Here is a 15,337-nt window from a genome sequence, read left to right as displayed (position 1 = left end):
TGATGGACAGCTTCAGAAACTGGGCAGACTGAGGAGTGGAGGTGTTCACTCAGAACAGTGGGGCTCACGGGTGTGGTCTGGACACACCCAGGAACTCAGCAGGCCTCACGAGCAGCACCAGAGAAGGCAAGGTACCAGAGCAAGAGGGAGTGGCAAGCAAGTGCAGCACCCTCCTTATAAGGTAGTCTGGGGAGCCACCAAGTGTGGCTGTGTGCCAGAAGGGAGGCTGGGGGAGCTGGGCCAGCAGCCTGCCCTCGAGGTATCCCGGCATCACCAAGGCCTCCATGACAACGGGAACCCAACATATACTGGCAGAGCTTAGATCTCAGAGGCTGGGGAACCTAGGCTGTCTTTCCCTTTCAGACATCCAGGTTCCCTACTCCTCCCCGATGCCCCCCTAGTGCACTCTGAGGATGGCTCTCTCCCTCTGCAGTGGCCCCAGCCCTGCATGGACAATCAAGTATGTGGAGCAGGGAACAAAGACCTCTGGGAAGACACTACAAGAAGTATATCTTGGTCCCTTGGGGGATGCTTCGGGGGTCCCTGCATGTGCTCGCAGTTGCCGCCAAAACATCCTCAGGTCACCGCCTGTCAGGCGCCACCATTAATTTTTATTGTCCAAGTCACTTACTGGTTACCTTGGGGCACTCTATGAAAGTACACAGCAGCCTGAGCTGTGCCCTCCCCTTAGCCCTCCCCCAACCAGGACCCTCAGCCTCCAGTCGGGTGCTGACAGAATTCTGAAGAGTGTCTGGCAGAACGTGGAAGGAGATGAGAGCTTATGGTTAGAATTTAGCTTCTTCCCCCTTAAGGTCCACGTTTCCTGAATTTTGAAGGACAGAAAACTACTTTTTGTCCTAGGGAAACCTGCTTCCCCAGGCTGGGAAAAAGAGACCAGCAGTGGGAAAATGGTTCATACGCAAATAATTTATAACGTAGGAGAAGGCAAAGATGGCCTGGAGTTACAGGAAGGGAGGGTGTTTCTACCCATGGGGAAGGACGGGTAGGGATTTGAGGAGAGTGTAGGAGTTCAACAAACCAAAAGCAGGGGTCAGGTCAGAGTTGAGGGCTTGCAAGGAAGGTGTGGAAACCCAGAAAAGAGCTGAGGGGAGAGCTAGAGAGCAGGAAGGACCCTGCTTCGGGGTGTCTGGTCAGGAACAGCTCAGCAGGGGCACCAGAGACCCCATGGATGGGTAGCTAGAGGACGGAGAATGGACTGTAGCCTCCAAGGAGAGGTTGTGGGTGTGGAAAAGATGAGACAGGTCCCCAGAGACACACCATCAATTTTCCAATAGGCTCCCTGGGGAAGGTTCTGTTGCCTTGTCTCTCCCTGCCCTGCCCTGCCCTGCCCTCCACTCTCCTGGGAACCCTAGGCTACCATGAAGGACCTTCCTGGCGTTCAGCTACTGCTATGTACAGCTGTGCAAGCGCAAGGACCTGACTTACTCCCGGCACCACAGTGTCATAAGCACTTAACGTATTAGCATTGGAGAGGAGACAGGAAGATGCTGGGAGGTTGCTGGACAGCCAGCCACTCAGGCAAACCCAGATCCCAGGGAGAGACCCCACCCCCAGACAGTGCAGGCAGGAGAGAAGGCACAGAAGCTAAGAGCAAGCACTTGTTCAGTCTCGGCACCCATGTGTGGTTCACAACCATTCTCAACTCTAAATCCGGGGGGAGCCGATGCCCTCTTCTGACCTCTGCGGGCATCAGGCATGCACATGGTCCACAGACATACATGAAGGCACATCGATCACACAAAAAATAGAACAAATATATCTAAAATCGGGGGGAAGTAGTGAACTGGGAGGAACACTGAATATTTCTCTAGACAGCCCAAGTACAATTCCCAGCAGCCACATGGCAGCCTGCAACTGTCTGTAATGAAGTCCCAGGGGTCCATGGCACCAGGAATGCACATGGCACACATGTATGTATGCATGCAAAATGCACGCACATGAATGAACTAAATCTCCAAAGAAGAAGAAAGCAAGGAGGACGTCTCCTGAGAATGACGCCAACGTTGACCTCTGGCCTCCAGATACACACATACACACACACGTACACACACTTCATACACACGCACACACGCACACACATCATACACACACATCATACACACAACACACACACTATGCACACCACACATACCACATACCACAGACACACATACATATACCCACACATATACACCACACACACCATATACAACACACACCACAGACACCACATACACACACACACAATATAGATACACACACCATACATACAAATACCACACACATACACATACATGCCCCCATATACCCCACACACCCCTCCACACACCACAGGCACATACACACACACATATACACACCATAGACACACACACACCACAGACATACACACACCAGACACACACATGCACATACACATGCACACACACAGACACATACACACAAATACATATACACAAACACACATGCACACACCAAGCACACACACATACTATACATGTGCACACACATACACACAGACATACACACAGACACATACAGATACACAGAGACATACATGCACGCATATACATACACACATACACACAGCAGACAAACACATACTATACATGTGTACATATACACACACATACACACATCCATATATACACACATATATACACACACATGCACACACACGTACACGTACACACACACACACACACACACACACGACCTTTCTTTACCCTGACCTATTGAATTCCTGTCCTCCCCAACAGGTTTCCACAGAGCTCTTTCACTGCCACCCACTGTCCTCCCACAAGCTAGCGAGGGCGGAGGCTGTGGACTGGTCCCCATGGCCCAGCGTGTGCAGCGTCTGAGCTGCATCCTCACTGGAGGACAAGCAGCATCCTTCAACAGACATTCCCCATGGGGCCCCTGAACCAGGACCACCTTCTGTGCATCCAGCACCAGCTGCCATCAACAGCTGGGCGGCCGGTGCAGCTGCCTATCTCTCCAACCACATCCTGTCTGACTCAGCAGTGAACATCTCCTCTCAGGAGGGAGGTGTAGCTGCTGCCTTTGGAGGTCCCAGATCAATCAACCCCAGATCCTGTGGAGGGAGCACAGGCCACTGGGCCCTCAACAATGCACGAGGCCTTTGGACACTCAGTCTGGGCAACCCTCAACACGGTCAAGTTTAGGACTCAGGGAGAGAGGCACAGACATGACCCCAGGCCTGGAAGGGCCCTTCAAAGTTTTTTGAGTCCCTGGGTATTTACTGTGGTAAGTACCTGACACCTGACGCTCTAAGAAGGCTGAGCTCAAGGTCCCCACCCTCACCCCGGCCTGGTCCCAAGTCCACCAACCATGAGAGAATGAAAGAGCTACATGCATCCCCGTGACGCAAGCAATGTTTACAAGAGCCGTATGCTGGGGACCAGCCAGATACACATCAGCAGACAAATTGATTCTACCTGAACCAGGGACAGCTCGGGGGTACAGCACTTGCCTGACAAGCACAAGCCGTTACAGGGGGAGAAAGTGTTCTGCTCCACACATCCTATGACTCGGTTAAAGGAATCGAGTTCTGACATAGGTTTCAATATGGATGAACACTGAAGCCGCTGTGAAAGCCTCAATTAAGTAAGCCGGAGACAACGGAGTAGCGCAGCCTCACACAGAAAGAAGCATGGTGCTGTCAGGACCAGAGGAAGGAGGCGCGGGGAGCTGCTTCACGGAGAGCAGAGTTTCTGTGTGGGGTGTGGGCTGTTCTGGGAATTCCTGGAGGTGGTACTTGTGGCACATCCTGGCTGTGCTTAGCAGCACTGAGCTGCATCCGTGAACACGACCGCAGCAGCCAACGTGTCTTGTGTGTGTCTCGCTACAATTAATGACAGTAATTAAAGGACTGAGAGCGATCATCCCCTTCTGCTTCCGAACTGCGGACATGCCTCAGTCAACCGCTTCCTCCTCCATGATGGCTATGCCTCCTGGAGCCAAGAGCCAACACAAACCATTCCCCTCCTTAAGCGGGTCTTGGGAGGTTTTGCTTCAGCAGTGAGAAGTTCCTCATGTAGGGAGGATGGCCAGACTTGAGAGAGAGCAAGACGGGAAGACTCCAGTGCAAACCTCGGGAGAACTCACATTCCTCCTCCCCATCCTCAACTCTGGGCCTCCACCTGGCACTCAGGCTGCGGTTCCTCGAGGGTGAGATCTGGATCCCAGAAGGCCCACCCAGAGACCTAGCAATTACCAGAATGTGGCTTGTTCCAAGAGCCACGGGAACACACATGGCTCTGGCACCAACTACTACTCTCCGGATGCTCAGGTCTCACAGTTCCAGGATCACATGACAGAGGTCAGGCAGTGGCCACCAAAGGAGTATGGTACCCCACAGGTGTTTCTCAACTGCAGGATCTTGCTGTGGCCCTGAGCCTTGGGACACAACTCTGCACATCTGGGTCTTTTCCCATCTCCATGGAAGTGTGTGTGACACACACACACACACACACACACACACACACACACACACACACACACACGGGTTCTTCTAGGAACCTCACAGCAAGGTCCCATCCCAAGTATGCAGCCCGGAGACCTAGTGCTGGGCTACTCACCTTCCTGGTTCCGATATGGGACCTCAGTCACAGGGGGCCTGGGCTCCAGCCTGCTCTGCAGCTGAGACATCGGGGCCTCGGAGTTCTCCAGGGTCTGGGGTGGGAGCGGGCAGTTGGGTGCCTCCGCTGGCTTGGGCACCTGGATCTCTACCCTCTTGGGGGCTGCATCGGTGACAGGCATGGCAGAGCCCTCGGGAGCCTTGGAGGCAGGGGTCTCTACCCTGCGGAGCCCTGACTCTTGAGGCTTGACAATGGTGATTTCCGTCCTCCGGGAGACAGGCTCTGGTGTCTTATGGCCCAGGACTTCGGCCCTCTTAAGCCCGAACCGTGAGGGCCCGGGGGTTGAGGCTGTGCTCTCCACCTGCTTGGAGGAGATATCAATGGAGAGCTCGGTGCGGCGAGACATGGGCTCAGGCGCCTTGGCCCCTGCCAGGTCCACCCTCCGCAGGGAAGGCTTGGGGGAGCGCTGGCTCAGGGTGTCTACAAGGCGAGCAGCAGGCTCTGAGTTCTTCACCCCCAGGTCCTGGAATTTCTGGCTGGAGCTGGCCACCGTGGCTCGGAGCAGAGGGGTCTGGACCCTCCGGGGTGGTGTGGAGTTCGGCGGCTCAATCTCCTCGACTTCAAACGATCTCTTTAAGGCTGGAAGACAAGAGAGGACAGCAACTGTGGTGTGCACACTGGCAGAGGGGCCCTGGCATTACGTGGCATTCTCTATGTTCAAGAGGGGCAAAGGTACCAGACTAAGGGAAGTGGAGAATCCCAGCTACTTGAGAGGAAAGATCTCAAGTTCAAGGCAGGTTTGGGCTACAGACCAAGTTCAAGGCCAGCTCAAATAACTCTGTGAGAACCTTTCCCTGAAAGAGCAAGGGATAGAGAGACCTCAGTGGTAGAGTACTTGCCTCCTAGGCACAAAGATCAATACCCAACACAGCCAAAACGAGACACCAGCTAGGATGCCATGGGGCTCATGAGGAAGCCGTCTCCCTTTTCCGCCAGCATGTGGTAGGTATGAGAGACAAGTCCATCCTAGGACCTCCCACAGAGTACCTGACTCTCTCCAGAGGCTGGCCTGAGAGGATGGCAGCCCCTCCCCTGATCTGCTGTGGTCAAGGTGCAAACCATAGCCACGCCCTCTAGAGACTGAGGACTGTGGAGTTTCTTTCCTGTGGCTTTCCTCTCCTTCTTCCTCTCCTCCCCTGACACACACCCAGACACCATCAGCCAAGAGAGCACAGCATGATGACATGGCGACACCCCAAGATACCTCAACAGCTGTGCTACAGAACATACTATTCCTGGGGCTGGAGAACTGGCTCAAAGGTTAAGAGCTCTCCTCACTGCTCTTGCAGAGGACCTGGGCTCGATTCCCAGCACCCACCTGGTTGCTCACAACCACCCATAACTCCAGTTTCAGGGGATCTGATGCCCTCTTCCGACCTCTGCAAGCTCCCACACGGGTACGGTGTACACGGATTCATTAAGGCACCCACACATTCAGATTTTTTTTTTTCAGAGCTGAGGACCAAACCCAGGGCCTTGTGCTTGCTAGGCAAGCGCTCTACCACTGAGCTAAATCCCCAACCCACACATTCAGATTTTTTTTTTTTTTTTGGTTCTTTTTTTCGGAGCTGGGGACCGAACCCAGGGCCTTGCGCTTCCTAGGTAAGCGCTCTACCACTGAGCTAAATCCCCAGCCCCCACATTCAGATTTTTAAAAGAGGATTATTCTCTGCCCGGCCAGCGAGACAGTTTAGTGTGTAAAACAGTGACCCCCACGTGTTGTCCGACCCACATGCACACGTAACTTAATAGATGTTTTTTTTTTTTTGGGTTCTTTTTTTCGGAGCTGGGGACCGAACCCAGGGCCTTGCACTTCCTAGGTAAGTGCTCTACCACTGAGCTAAATCCCCAGCCCCAATAGATGTAATTTTTAAAAGCATACTATTCCCCTGGCCCAGCAGTAAGCAACCATAGATAGCATCAGTCTGATACCAAGGCTGTCGCCCTCAACGGTCTGCTCCCTAGGTTCAGCACACGCACGTCCATCTTGACCTGTCAATCCATTACTCTGGATTGTGCAGGACACTGACCACCCTGCTCCTACCCTGAGCCCCAATGTTTGCACTCGGCCACATTGACTGCTCCCAGGGGAGCAGAAGGGTGGTGGCTAAGAGGTCTCCAGCCCCTTGTCTCTGCAGCCTCCAGTGAAATGAACGTCAACTGTTTAGGTTAGGCAGGCGGAGAGCCAGAAGGGCCCACGTGGCAGGAACAGCTACCAGCTCCGGCTCCAGACACTGCAGGGTTCCCCCAGCCCCAGAACCCAGGGTTCAGGGGACCCCAGGATGTCCTCCTTCTTCCTGCCCACAGAAGAAAGGACCAAGAACTGGCCTAACCTCTGTCGACAGCTCCAGGGCCATGGGTACTGCCCCCCACCCAATCTTCTCCAAAGGCAACCCCCCCACCCACACATACATCCTCAGGTCTACAATACCAGATTTCCTTGAGAAGGCTAGAGGCTGAGATGGGAGCCACTCACCCAAGAACTCAAGTCAGTGAAATGTTTCCAGAACTCAGATTTTAAAGGCCAGGTGTGGGTGCACAACACCCTTGTGTTCCAGGACTGGGGAAGGGGAGTTCAGTGAGACCCCAGAACCTGCTGTCTAAGTCACCTAGCCTCTTAGGAGTTCCAGGCCAGCAAGACACCCACACTCAAAAACAACTGAGGTCAGCTCTGAATGTGCATCTCACACACGTACACACAGGTTTTGTCAGAGTGTCTTTCCTGGAAAACATAACTATGTCTCCTAAGGAATTAATATAGGACTCCCTTGGGAACTGGTGAGTTTCTTGGGCGAATTTACAAAGCACGGTACAGAGCTACCGCAGGAGCGTGGGGTGACCCCAAAGCCGCCACACTAGGAAGATTTCGCCCAGAATAAATGATGGTGCCTCCATAGTCTCATAGGTAGAACCCCCCCTTAGTAAAATGTCCCCAGCCCATATATAACACTAGGCCCCTCCAGACACCCCCAAGAGCAACTAGGGCAGAAATGCTTACAAATAGCTGGGGGGAGTGGCTAGAATCTCAGGTGAGGCACCGAAGCCCCGCCCCCTCCACCTTGCTCTAGCTCCCTCCTACAGCCCACAGGCCCACTCCTAACCGGCCTTGCAAGCAGGCCCCTGCTGCTCCGATAAAGGCAAGAGAACAGCTGCAGAGGGGAGAGGCAGAGGAAGTCCAGGCTACTGGTGCCTGGCTCCCCAGGCTGGAGTACTTCTGGGGGGGGAACCCCTTTCCTTGTGGAGGACAAAGAAAGGAACAAGGCCCTGAGCCAATCATAAACTGCAATCACCCCACCCCCACCCCTGGCCCATCCCCACCCCACCCCATCCCACTCCCACATCCTCAGCAATGGCAGTGGTGCCTTGGTCTTGGCCTGTGTCCTGCCAACAGCCCACATTTCCGTGCTAATTCTGAACACTGGCACAAATCAAAATGAGCTTAACAAATTGTATCCACAGGCCTCAGTCACCCCTGGTCAAGGCCCTAGGTCCTTGGCTATCGATACAATGTGAGCGATACAATGTGAGCGAGCACACAGAGGGAGAGCCTGCCTAGGCTCAGAACCTTCCTCAGATAAGCGCCTGTCCTCCTCCTCAGAAGAAGAACAATCAGGTCCTGAGCCAGGCTCTCTCCAGCCTTCCGGGATCCCACGCTGCCCACACACTTCTTCCCCACACCATGGGCCACAGGCTTCAGGGAGTGTGTTCAAAACCAGGCATGGTGTGCTCACAGCACCGCCCTAAGAACCTCACTAACGTGGCCGTGGGCTTCTAACTGTGGGCATGGACCTAGAGGATGGTCCTTGGGTGCAGAGAGCATCGCCTTCATCCCTACCCAGCACAAGAAGCCCTACTTTCTTCAAAGGTTATGCAGTGATTCTGAAAAGCGGCCCCCACAAAAAGACCTTCTCAAGGTCTCAGAGCTTGCCACGTTCTTCCGAATTTTGTGGGAGACAGGTCTCACATGTCGGTAATCAAGATAAATATAGTCCTGATTTGGGGCTGACACTAGTGCCTTGAAGAGAAAGGCATAAGATTGTCCGAGAGCTAAAAGCCAGAGGCCATCTGAGTGTCTCTGGCCACAGCTGCTGGGCCAGGTGAAAGTATCCTCCCTCTGTGGAGGTTGGAGAGCGTGCAGCTTTACTGGCAACTTGAATTTAAACTCCAGAACTAAGAGAGAATGGATGTGTCTGTCCTGTCACCAATACTGCAGTACAGCAGCCTAGGACAGACCCAGGAGAGGCAGGAGATCCAGGAGAGGCAGGAGACCCAGGAGACGGATGGTGTGAGGTCATCAGGCCCTTGCTCTGTGGAGTCTGGTAGGATGATACAATGTATCACACTGTAGCTCAGTCTAGGGCCTCTGTCTGAGACTGACTTCATATCAAATCCCAGTGACTAGCTAGGTAGAGGAGTAACCTGTCACAAATCCAAACTAGTGCAGCCAGAGGGGCCCCCAGTGAGCACCCCAAACTATGCGCTATTGTATACCGTAGGTCTCCACACTTCCACGCTGCCCCTGGGAACTAAAACAGTGCCAGTAGCCCTACGGCAGGAGGCCACCCTGGCCCCCCTTTTACCCAAATGCTGTGGAGGACTGACTCACCCCTACCCAAGCCAGGCTCAGGTCTCACCCACTTCTCTGAGCATCCTCCACCTCCACCCTCCTAAATGCGAGTGGGGGTAGCGATGGTGAGGGGTGGGGGTGATTGCAGTTTATAATCTTGCACTCCTGGCCCATTTCTGGGATTGGCATTCCAAGGAAATTATCAGATTTATGGAGGAGGGCATGTACATCCAGACGAATGTGGCAAACTCTGAAAACAGGATTTACAGGCCAGAGTCTCACAGGGTCATCGGAACCACAACTCGGAAGATGAGAAATTCTGAGAGTATTTAGTAGACATAGCAGGATACAAGCCGCACACCCAGGGTCCTCGCTCGCCGTCACAGGCGCAGGTGCAGTCTGCTGGCACGCAGGCGCTGGCACGCAGACGCTTGCACCACTCTGGCACGACTCTTTAGATGGATGGCAGTGGCTGTTCTAAACCAACTCCTCCTGACCCAGGTCTATGCACCTAAGGCCGGGGAAAGTTCTTGCTTTGTAAGCGTGAGGTCTTAGAAGCCCCAGAAACCATGTAAAAGCTGGGTGTGGTGGCCTGCATCTCTAACTCCAGTGTTGGTGTACAGAAGCAGGAGGATGGAGCCTTTGGCCAGCCAGTCTTGCTGAAATGAAAAATTTCAGGCTCCGTGACTCTGTCTCAAAAAGAGAAATAAGATGGGGAAGCAATTCAGAGGAACTCAGGCCCCCCACATGTGACGTCACGTGTGACCACGGACACAGACAGGGTTTCAAAGATGCGGATGCGGCTTGCAAGGAAAGCTCTGGGAGTTCTGGAGGACTCTGCACACCGTCCCAAGCGTCCCAAGCTGAGAACACACACCTCCCAGCTCACCCCTTTCCCACAAAGCACAAGTCCCTCCCCCTGTCCCTCAAGCACCTTGCCTTGGCTGCTACACACAAAGAGGCCAACAGCCTCCTTCCAGCTGTAAACCCTCCTTCCCCAGAACCCGTGGGGGGCCTAAGCCAGAGCAGCCTGGGTCTGGGCCTGTTTAAGGAGGAATGTAACGAGCACAAGGGACCATTGTTAAGGTCCCTGCTCTGACCGCAGGCTGCTGCGGGAACCTCTGAACCTCTCCTGGCTCCTGAAACCGGATCGAAGACTTCCGGGTGCACGGATTCTATCGGGCCTGCTCTGGGAAGGGAGGCCAGGGAAAGACGCAAAGCCCTGCCCCAGCCTGAGCCCACTATCCTGTAAGGAAAAGGGTAGTCGGAGGCCAAAACAGCGCCGTGTGCAGCGCCCACGGGAGGGAACAGCATAGAACCACAGCGCATGCTCTAGAGGCCAAAACAGCGCCGTGCGCAGCCCCCACGAAAGGGAACAGCATAGAACCAAAGCGCAGGCTCTAAGATACACAGGTCAGACTTCTCCCCTACACTAACCGTATGCTAGCCACGCGGAAGGCAGAGTCCACCACCCGGGTCATAGGACAGACGGTGCCCCAGAGGAAAGCGGTCCACCCGCTGGTAACAACGCACCTGTATCGAGAGGAGCTGGGGGGGGGGGGGGTGGACCAGAAGGCTCCCCTAGCCCCAACCATAACCGTCCTGGCCTGCTCTCAGGCGCCTTTGAGAACTGGGCCTTGGGCCCGCGTCCTTACTCTGGGAAAGAGTGGGCGTGGTTAGCGGGCAAGGCCTTGGCCTTGGCAGAGCTGGGGCTGGCTAGGAGGCCTTACCCTCCTACTCAGCCCGAACTGGAGGCAGCAGCTCCCACCCTGCAGAGGCCGAAAGTGCAGAGCCAGCCCCCCCTTCCCCCCTCCCCCGCCTTCCTAGCTGACCTTGTGGCATGAGGCCAGTCTGTGAACCTCATTCGAGGTTGACAGCTGAAGACTCAAACCAAACAGTGCTGGGGCCACAGTGAGCCTCAATATTCTGGAACTCCAAACCTCACCTAGCTGTGCGTGTGAAGATGCAATGGAGGTGACCCAACACTATCATTATCTAATCAACCTTCTGTTGAGTGTCTCCACAGGTGGCCCACTTCTAACCCCCTGAGGCCACCTTGCTGCTCAGGCACCCTGCAGGACTTTACCTCTTCTTAGGTAGCCTGCCTCTGCCTCTGCCTGGGACCTGAAGGAGGCCACATCCTAATCCTCCCCAAACTGGAATATCAACACCCGGCTCTCTTAGCATTCCAAGGCAGGACTTCTCTGGGGACCAGTTTTGCAGTCCTCGGGGCTCCTCAGAACACGCCGGACTCTGTTGCCTTTCTTGGCCTCGTCCCCTCTGTCCTATCCCAACACCGAGACCCTAGTGACCATCTCCCCTTGGGTCCCCACCTCAGGAGATACTTCTGGAGGTCTGAGATGCTGAGGGGGTAGAGGGGGTTAGGAAGGAGGTGGGGAGCGGGCTTAGGACAAGAGGAGGATGCAGATGGGAGACACAGGGAGGGATGTAACTTCAGGAAGCAGAACAGACCCAAAGGAAGAACTTAAAATTAGTCCCAGTGAGTGAGTAGAGCCTGTACCGGAAGTCCGTGAACAGCCACCCCTACCAACAACCGCATGGTTATTTAACAACAAAGCCAGGCCAAGTCCAGATGAAGACAGGAATTTCTTCCTTCCTGGACAGTGCCAGTGGGAGACCTCAAACCCACCAGGAGTCTGGGAAGGAAAGTGAGAAAGCAGGAGCTGACACCTCAGGAGAGCCTCTCCTCCCCCTCCCGCTGCACCTCCCTCAGGTCCAGGCCCTGCTAGGCCCAGTAGACAGACCCTAGAAAAAAAAAGCATGGTCGTCCAGGGCTCCAGCATGGCAGCCAAGGGCTCTGCCTACCCTGGGCTTCTCTGTACATGTGGCTCACAGATGGAGCCTGGGGACCGTGACACTGAGGTCATTGCCCGTAGAGTTCTGTCCCATGATCCTCTCTGCCTGCCTTTGGAAACTCAGCGTGAACTCACGGGAGATCTAACTGGCATCTCTGGGCGAGGGAAAAGCTGGATGCTCTATCCGCCCACCCCTGGGAAGGGGTACAACCAGTTTCCCTGGGAAGAGATTCTGCCAGGGGATTTGGGGTTCCAAGAACAAAGCCAAAGAAGGCCATTCTGCTGAAGCAAAGGGTCAACTCTGCTATCTCCCCCCTCTCCCTCCATCCTTCCCCCTCGTCCTCTCCTCTCTTGATTCATTGAGACAGAGGCTCACACCGTATAGAGCCCAAGCTGACTTCAAACTCTCCAGCATGTGTACCACCAAGCCCAATTCCATACGGTACTTCCTGGTGACTTTAGAGACTTCTTCCTCTGCCAAGGTCACTCTGGGCCCTCAAGTTCCCCTCTCACATGTCCTAAGGCAGGCTGGGTACACTCTGAAATGATCCTGTGAATGAGGTCAGAATCATCCGATCCCTGCCGCTGGATCTCGGAAATAAGTCAAAGAGAAACAAAGAACAAACGCTCGGAGGAGCTGGGCACAGGGTCTCAGCCCAGCACACAGGGTGCCCACATCACACCTCCCAGAAGCAAAACTTGGAAAGACTGGTCGCCCAAACAGGACGCAGAATACAGGGAGCCCACGGGCAGCTGTGGTGGTCAAGACCTGGTGCTCAGGATCCCAGACAATGGGGTTTTTTACTGACTTGCTGGACAAGTGCTCTACCACTGGCTTCTTCCTAGGTGCCCTGCCCGAAATTTCACTGTGTTGGTTTCTCCTTGGAAAAACCTGTCAACAGCGAGATGAGGTGGCACCGAGGTCCAGCCAGCAACAGGCTCACCCATCTGGAACCCACCCAGACCCTGTCACAGTGGCTCACTCAAATCCACCTCCCTGCTTTGGGTGGGCCAGGCTCCATGAAGAGGCAGTGCCCACCCAGAGTACACATTTACAAACTGCCTCCCCGACCTAGAACTATTTAGGAAGGATTTCTCCAATTACGATTAAAGTGAAGCTCTGAAGGATTGCCCTGGATTAGAGGGGGCCCTGAACCGTGACAAGTCTCATGGCCGATGGAGAGAGATAAGCTGATAAAACACACGTATACAGACAGCCACGTGAAGGCAGAGACCAGGGAGTCAGGGATGCGCCCGAAAGCCTAAGATTGCTGGCATCTACCAAAGGCACAAGAGGTGCAGGACAGATGAGGCACAGGACAGATGGGCTCTCCTTCCCTCTGGGCCTGGAGAAGGTAGTCACACCACGGACACCTTGAGTTGGAACGGCTGACCTGCACTTCTTTGAGAGTATACGTACTATATGAGGGTGGGAAGCCCCACCAAATCTGATAGAGCAGCCCCAGAAATGAAGGTCCCCTTCGATCCCAGGAAAGGGAACAGGAGGCGTGGGTACAGCTCCATGGTGGAACCTGTGAGCCCTGCACAGCAAGATCTCTGCCACAGAGAAGGGGAGGGAAAGAAAAGAAGGGGGGTAAGGAGGGGTATTGAGCCTGTCACAGCTCCTGTTGGGCTTCTTGGCTTTCTATCTACTCTGAAGCCACACACCCCCCCAGTGCTGCCTTGGAAATCCAGAGAAGGGACACTGCCACGGATGGGCCTCCTGCTTCTCTGTCTCAGTCCACCATGCTTCCTATCCAGTTTTATTCAGCGCTGTACACAGGAACCTTTCTGTTGACTGGCTCATGCGAGGTGGAGGTGAGGGTGAGGTCCCCTCTTTGTCAAACCATCCTCATGTACAGTCTGGAAGCCCCAGCTCACACACTGTGGACAGACTCATGGCCCGGCTCCCCTTTAGAATTCAGAGTTCCAGGTGGGGCAGTAAATTATAGGATCACTGCCTGCAGCAGATCTCCATCTCCATCTCTCTCTCTCTCTCTCTCTCTCTCTCTCTCTCTCTCTCTCTCTCTCTTTCTCTCTCTCTCGCACACACACACATACACACACCACATACACACAAATATACACACCACACACACACACATACACACACCACATACACACCACACACCACACACACAGACACACACACACCACATACACATCACACACAGAAGGACTTCAGGTAACCTCATGCAGAGTCAGGAAGCCTCCTCACAATGCCACCAACCAGACAGGCATATAAGAAGCCTCTGCCCAGAGCTGATGGGGGACCTGAGCCTTCCCCTTCCCCTGTGGGCCTCTGACTTTCTTCTTCGAAAGCCTAAGGCCCCTGGAGGAGGCTGTCCTAGTGAAGGCCCTCTTTGTGTAAGTTTTAGATTCCTGCCTCCAACCTCCCACCTTGGCCCCCTCCTGCTTGGAGCCCCAGGGTCATTCCGGGCTCGCCATAAACGGGGGGCTGCAGGATGCGGACTCCCTTTCTTCTTTGCTAAATTACAGCTATGGGACGTGGACACACCTGGAGTCATCAGCTGCTGAAGAAAAAGGCCTAAATTGAGAAGATGTGGGGCAGATATGAGGCAGAACTTCCTGGTTTGGGGTGGGGCCACAGGGGAGAGGAGGCAGCTCTTCCTAACGCTGAGCAGAAGTGGGCATAGAAAGAAGCGTTTTGGTTTTGTTTTTTGTTTATCAGACAGAGTCTTATATTGCTGCCCTCCAAGTCACCACGCAGCCAAGGCTGGCTTTGAATCCATGCCTTCTGCCTCTACCCCCCAAGTGCTGGATTGTGGGCTGTGCCACCGTACACATCCGGAAGTGGACGTACAATGGGCACAGACTCGGACAGGTCCCTGGGGGTGGGTCTGAATGTTCCTGGCCTTGGGGAGGGGAGGAGATCATGTGACCTTTGAGTCCCCATTAGGTCAAAGGTTCCCAATTAAATGGCAGCTGATGAAGGCGGAAGGGAGGTTGCAGACTTCAAAAAAGAAATGAAAGGAAGGAAGCCTAGCCTGCAGCTCTTGTCACTCAGAGTGTGACAGTCAGAAGCTCCAGGGGAGGACCTAGTTTGTGCAGACGGACACCAAACCAGGATCCCATCTGGGGACAAAAATCCAAGAGTCCGGCTCAAGGCCAACACCACACTCACCTCAGTTTATCTCCTCCTATCTGCTCCCCACCAACTAACTCCACAGGAGGTCCCCGACTCCCCAAACACTGTTCTCCTGTATTCTGCACAGGTCCCATTTCCCATGATTCTCCAGATGGGGCCACTCCAAGAAGCCTCTGTGAAACAA

At 54.3% G+C, this 15,337-nt stretch overlaps 1 protein-coding gene across 2 annotated transcripts in view; it reads right to left on the bottom strand.

Annotated features, from left to right (window-relative positions):
* The window catches only part of Septin9 (septin 9), a 134,052-nt gene that overhangs the window by 71,203 nt on the left and 47,512 nt on the right, over positions 1–15,337 (bottom strand). For both annotated transcript variants that reach the window (NM_176856.3, NM_031837.2), the window contains 1 exon segment: positions 4,602–5,240. In NM_176856.3, the coding sequence (NP_789826.2) occupies positions 4,602–5,240 (639 nt within the window).

The sequence above is a fragment of the Rattus norvegicus genome, chromosome 10, assembly GCF_021556685.1.
Source record: "Rattus norvegicus strain SHRSP/BbbUtx chromosome 10, alternate assembly SHRSP_T2T, whole genome shotgun sequence".
NCBI classification, from domain to species: domain Eukaryota; kingdom Metazoa; phylum Chordata; class Mammalia; order Rodentia; family Muridae; genus Rattus; species Rattus norvegicus.
The sequence above is the reverse complement of the archived record's forward strand: the minus strand, read 5'-3'. Positions and strand labels throughout refer to the sequence as shown.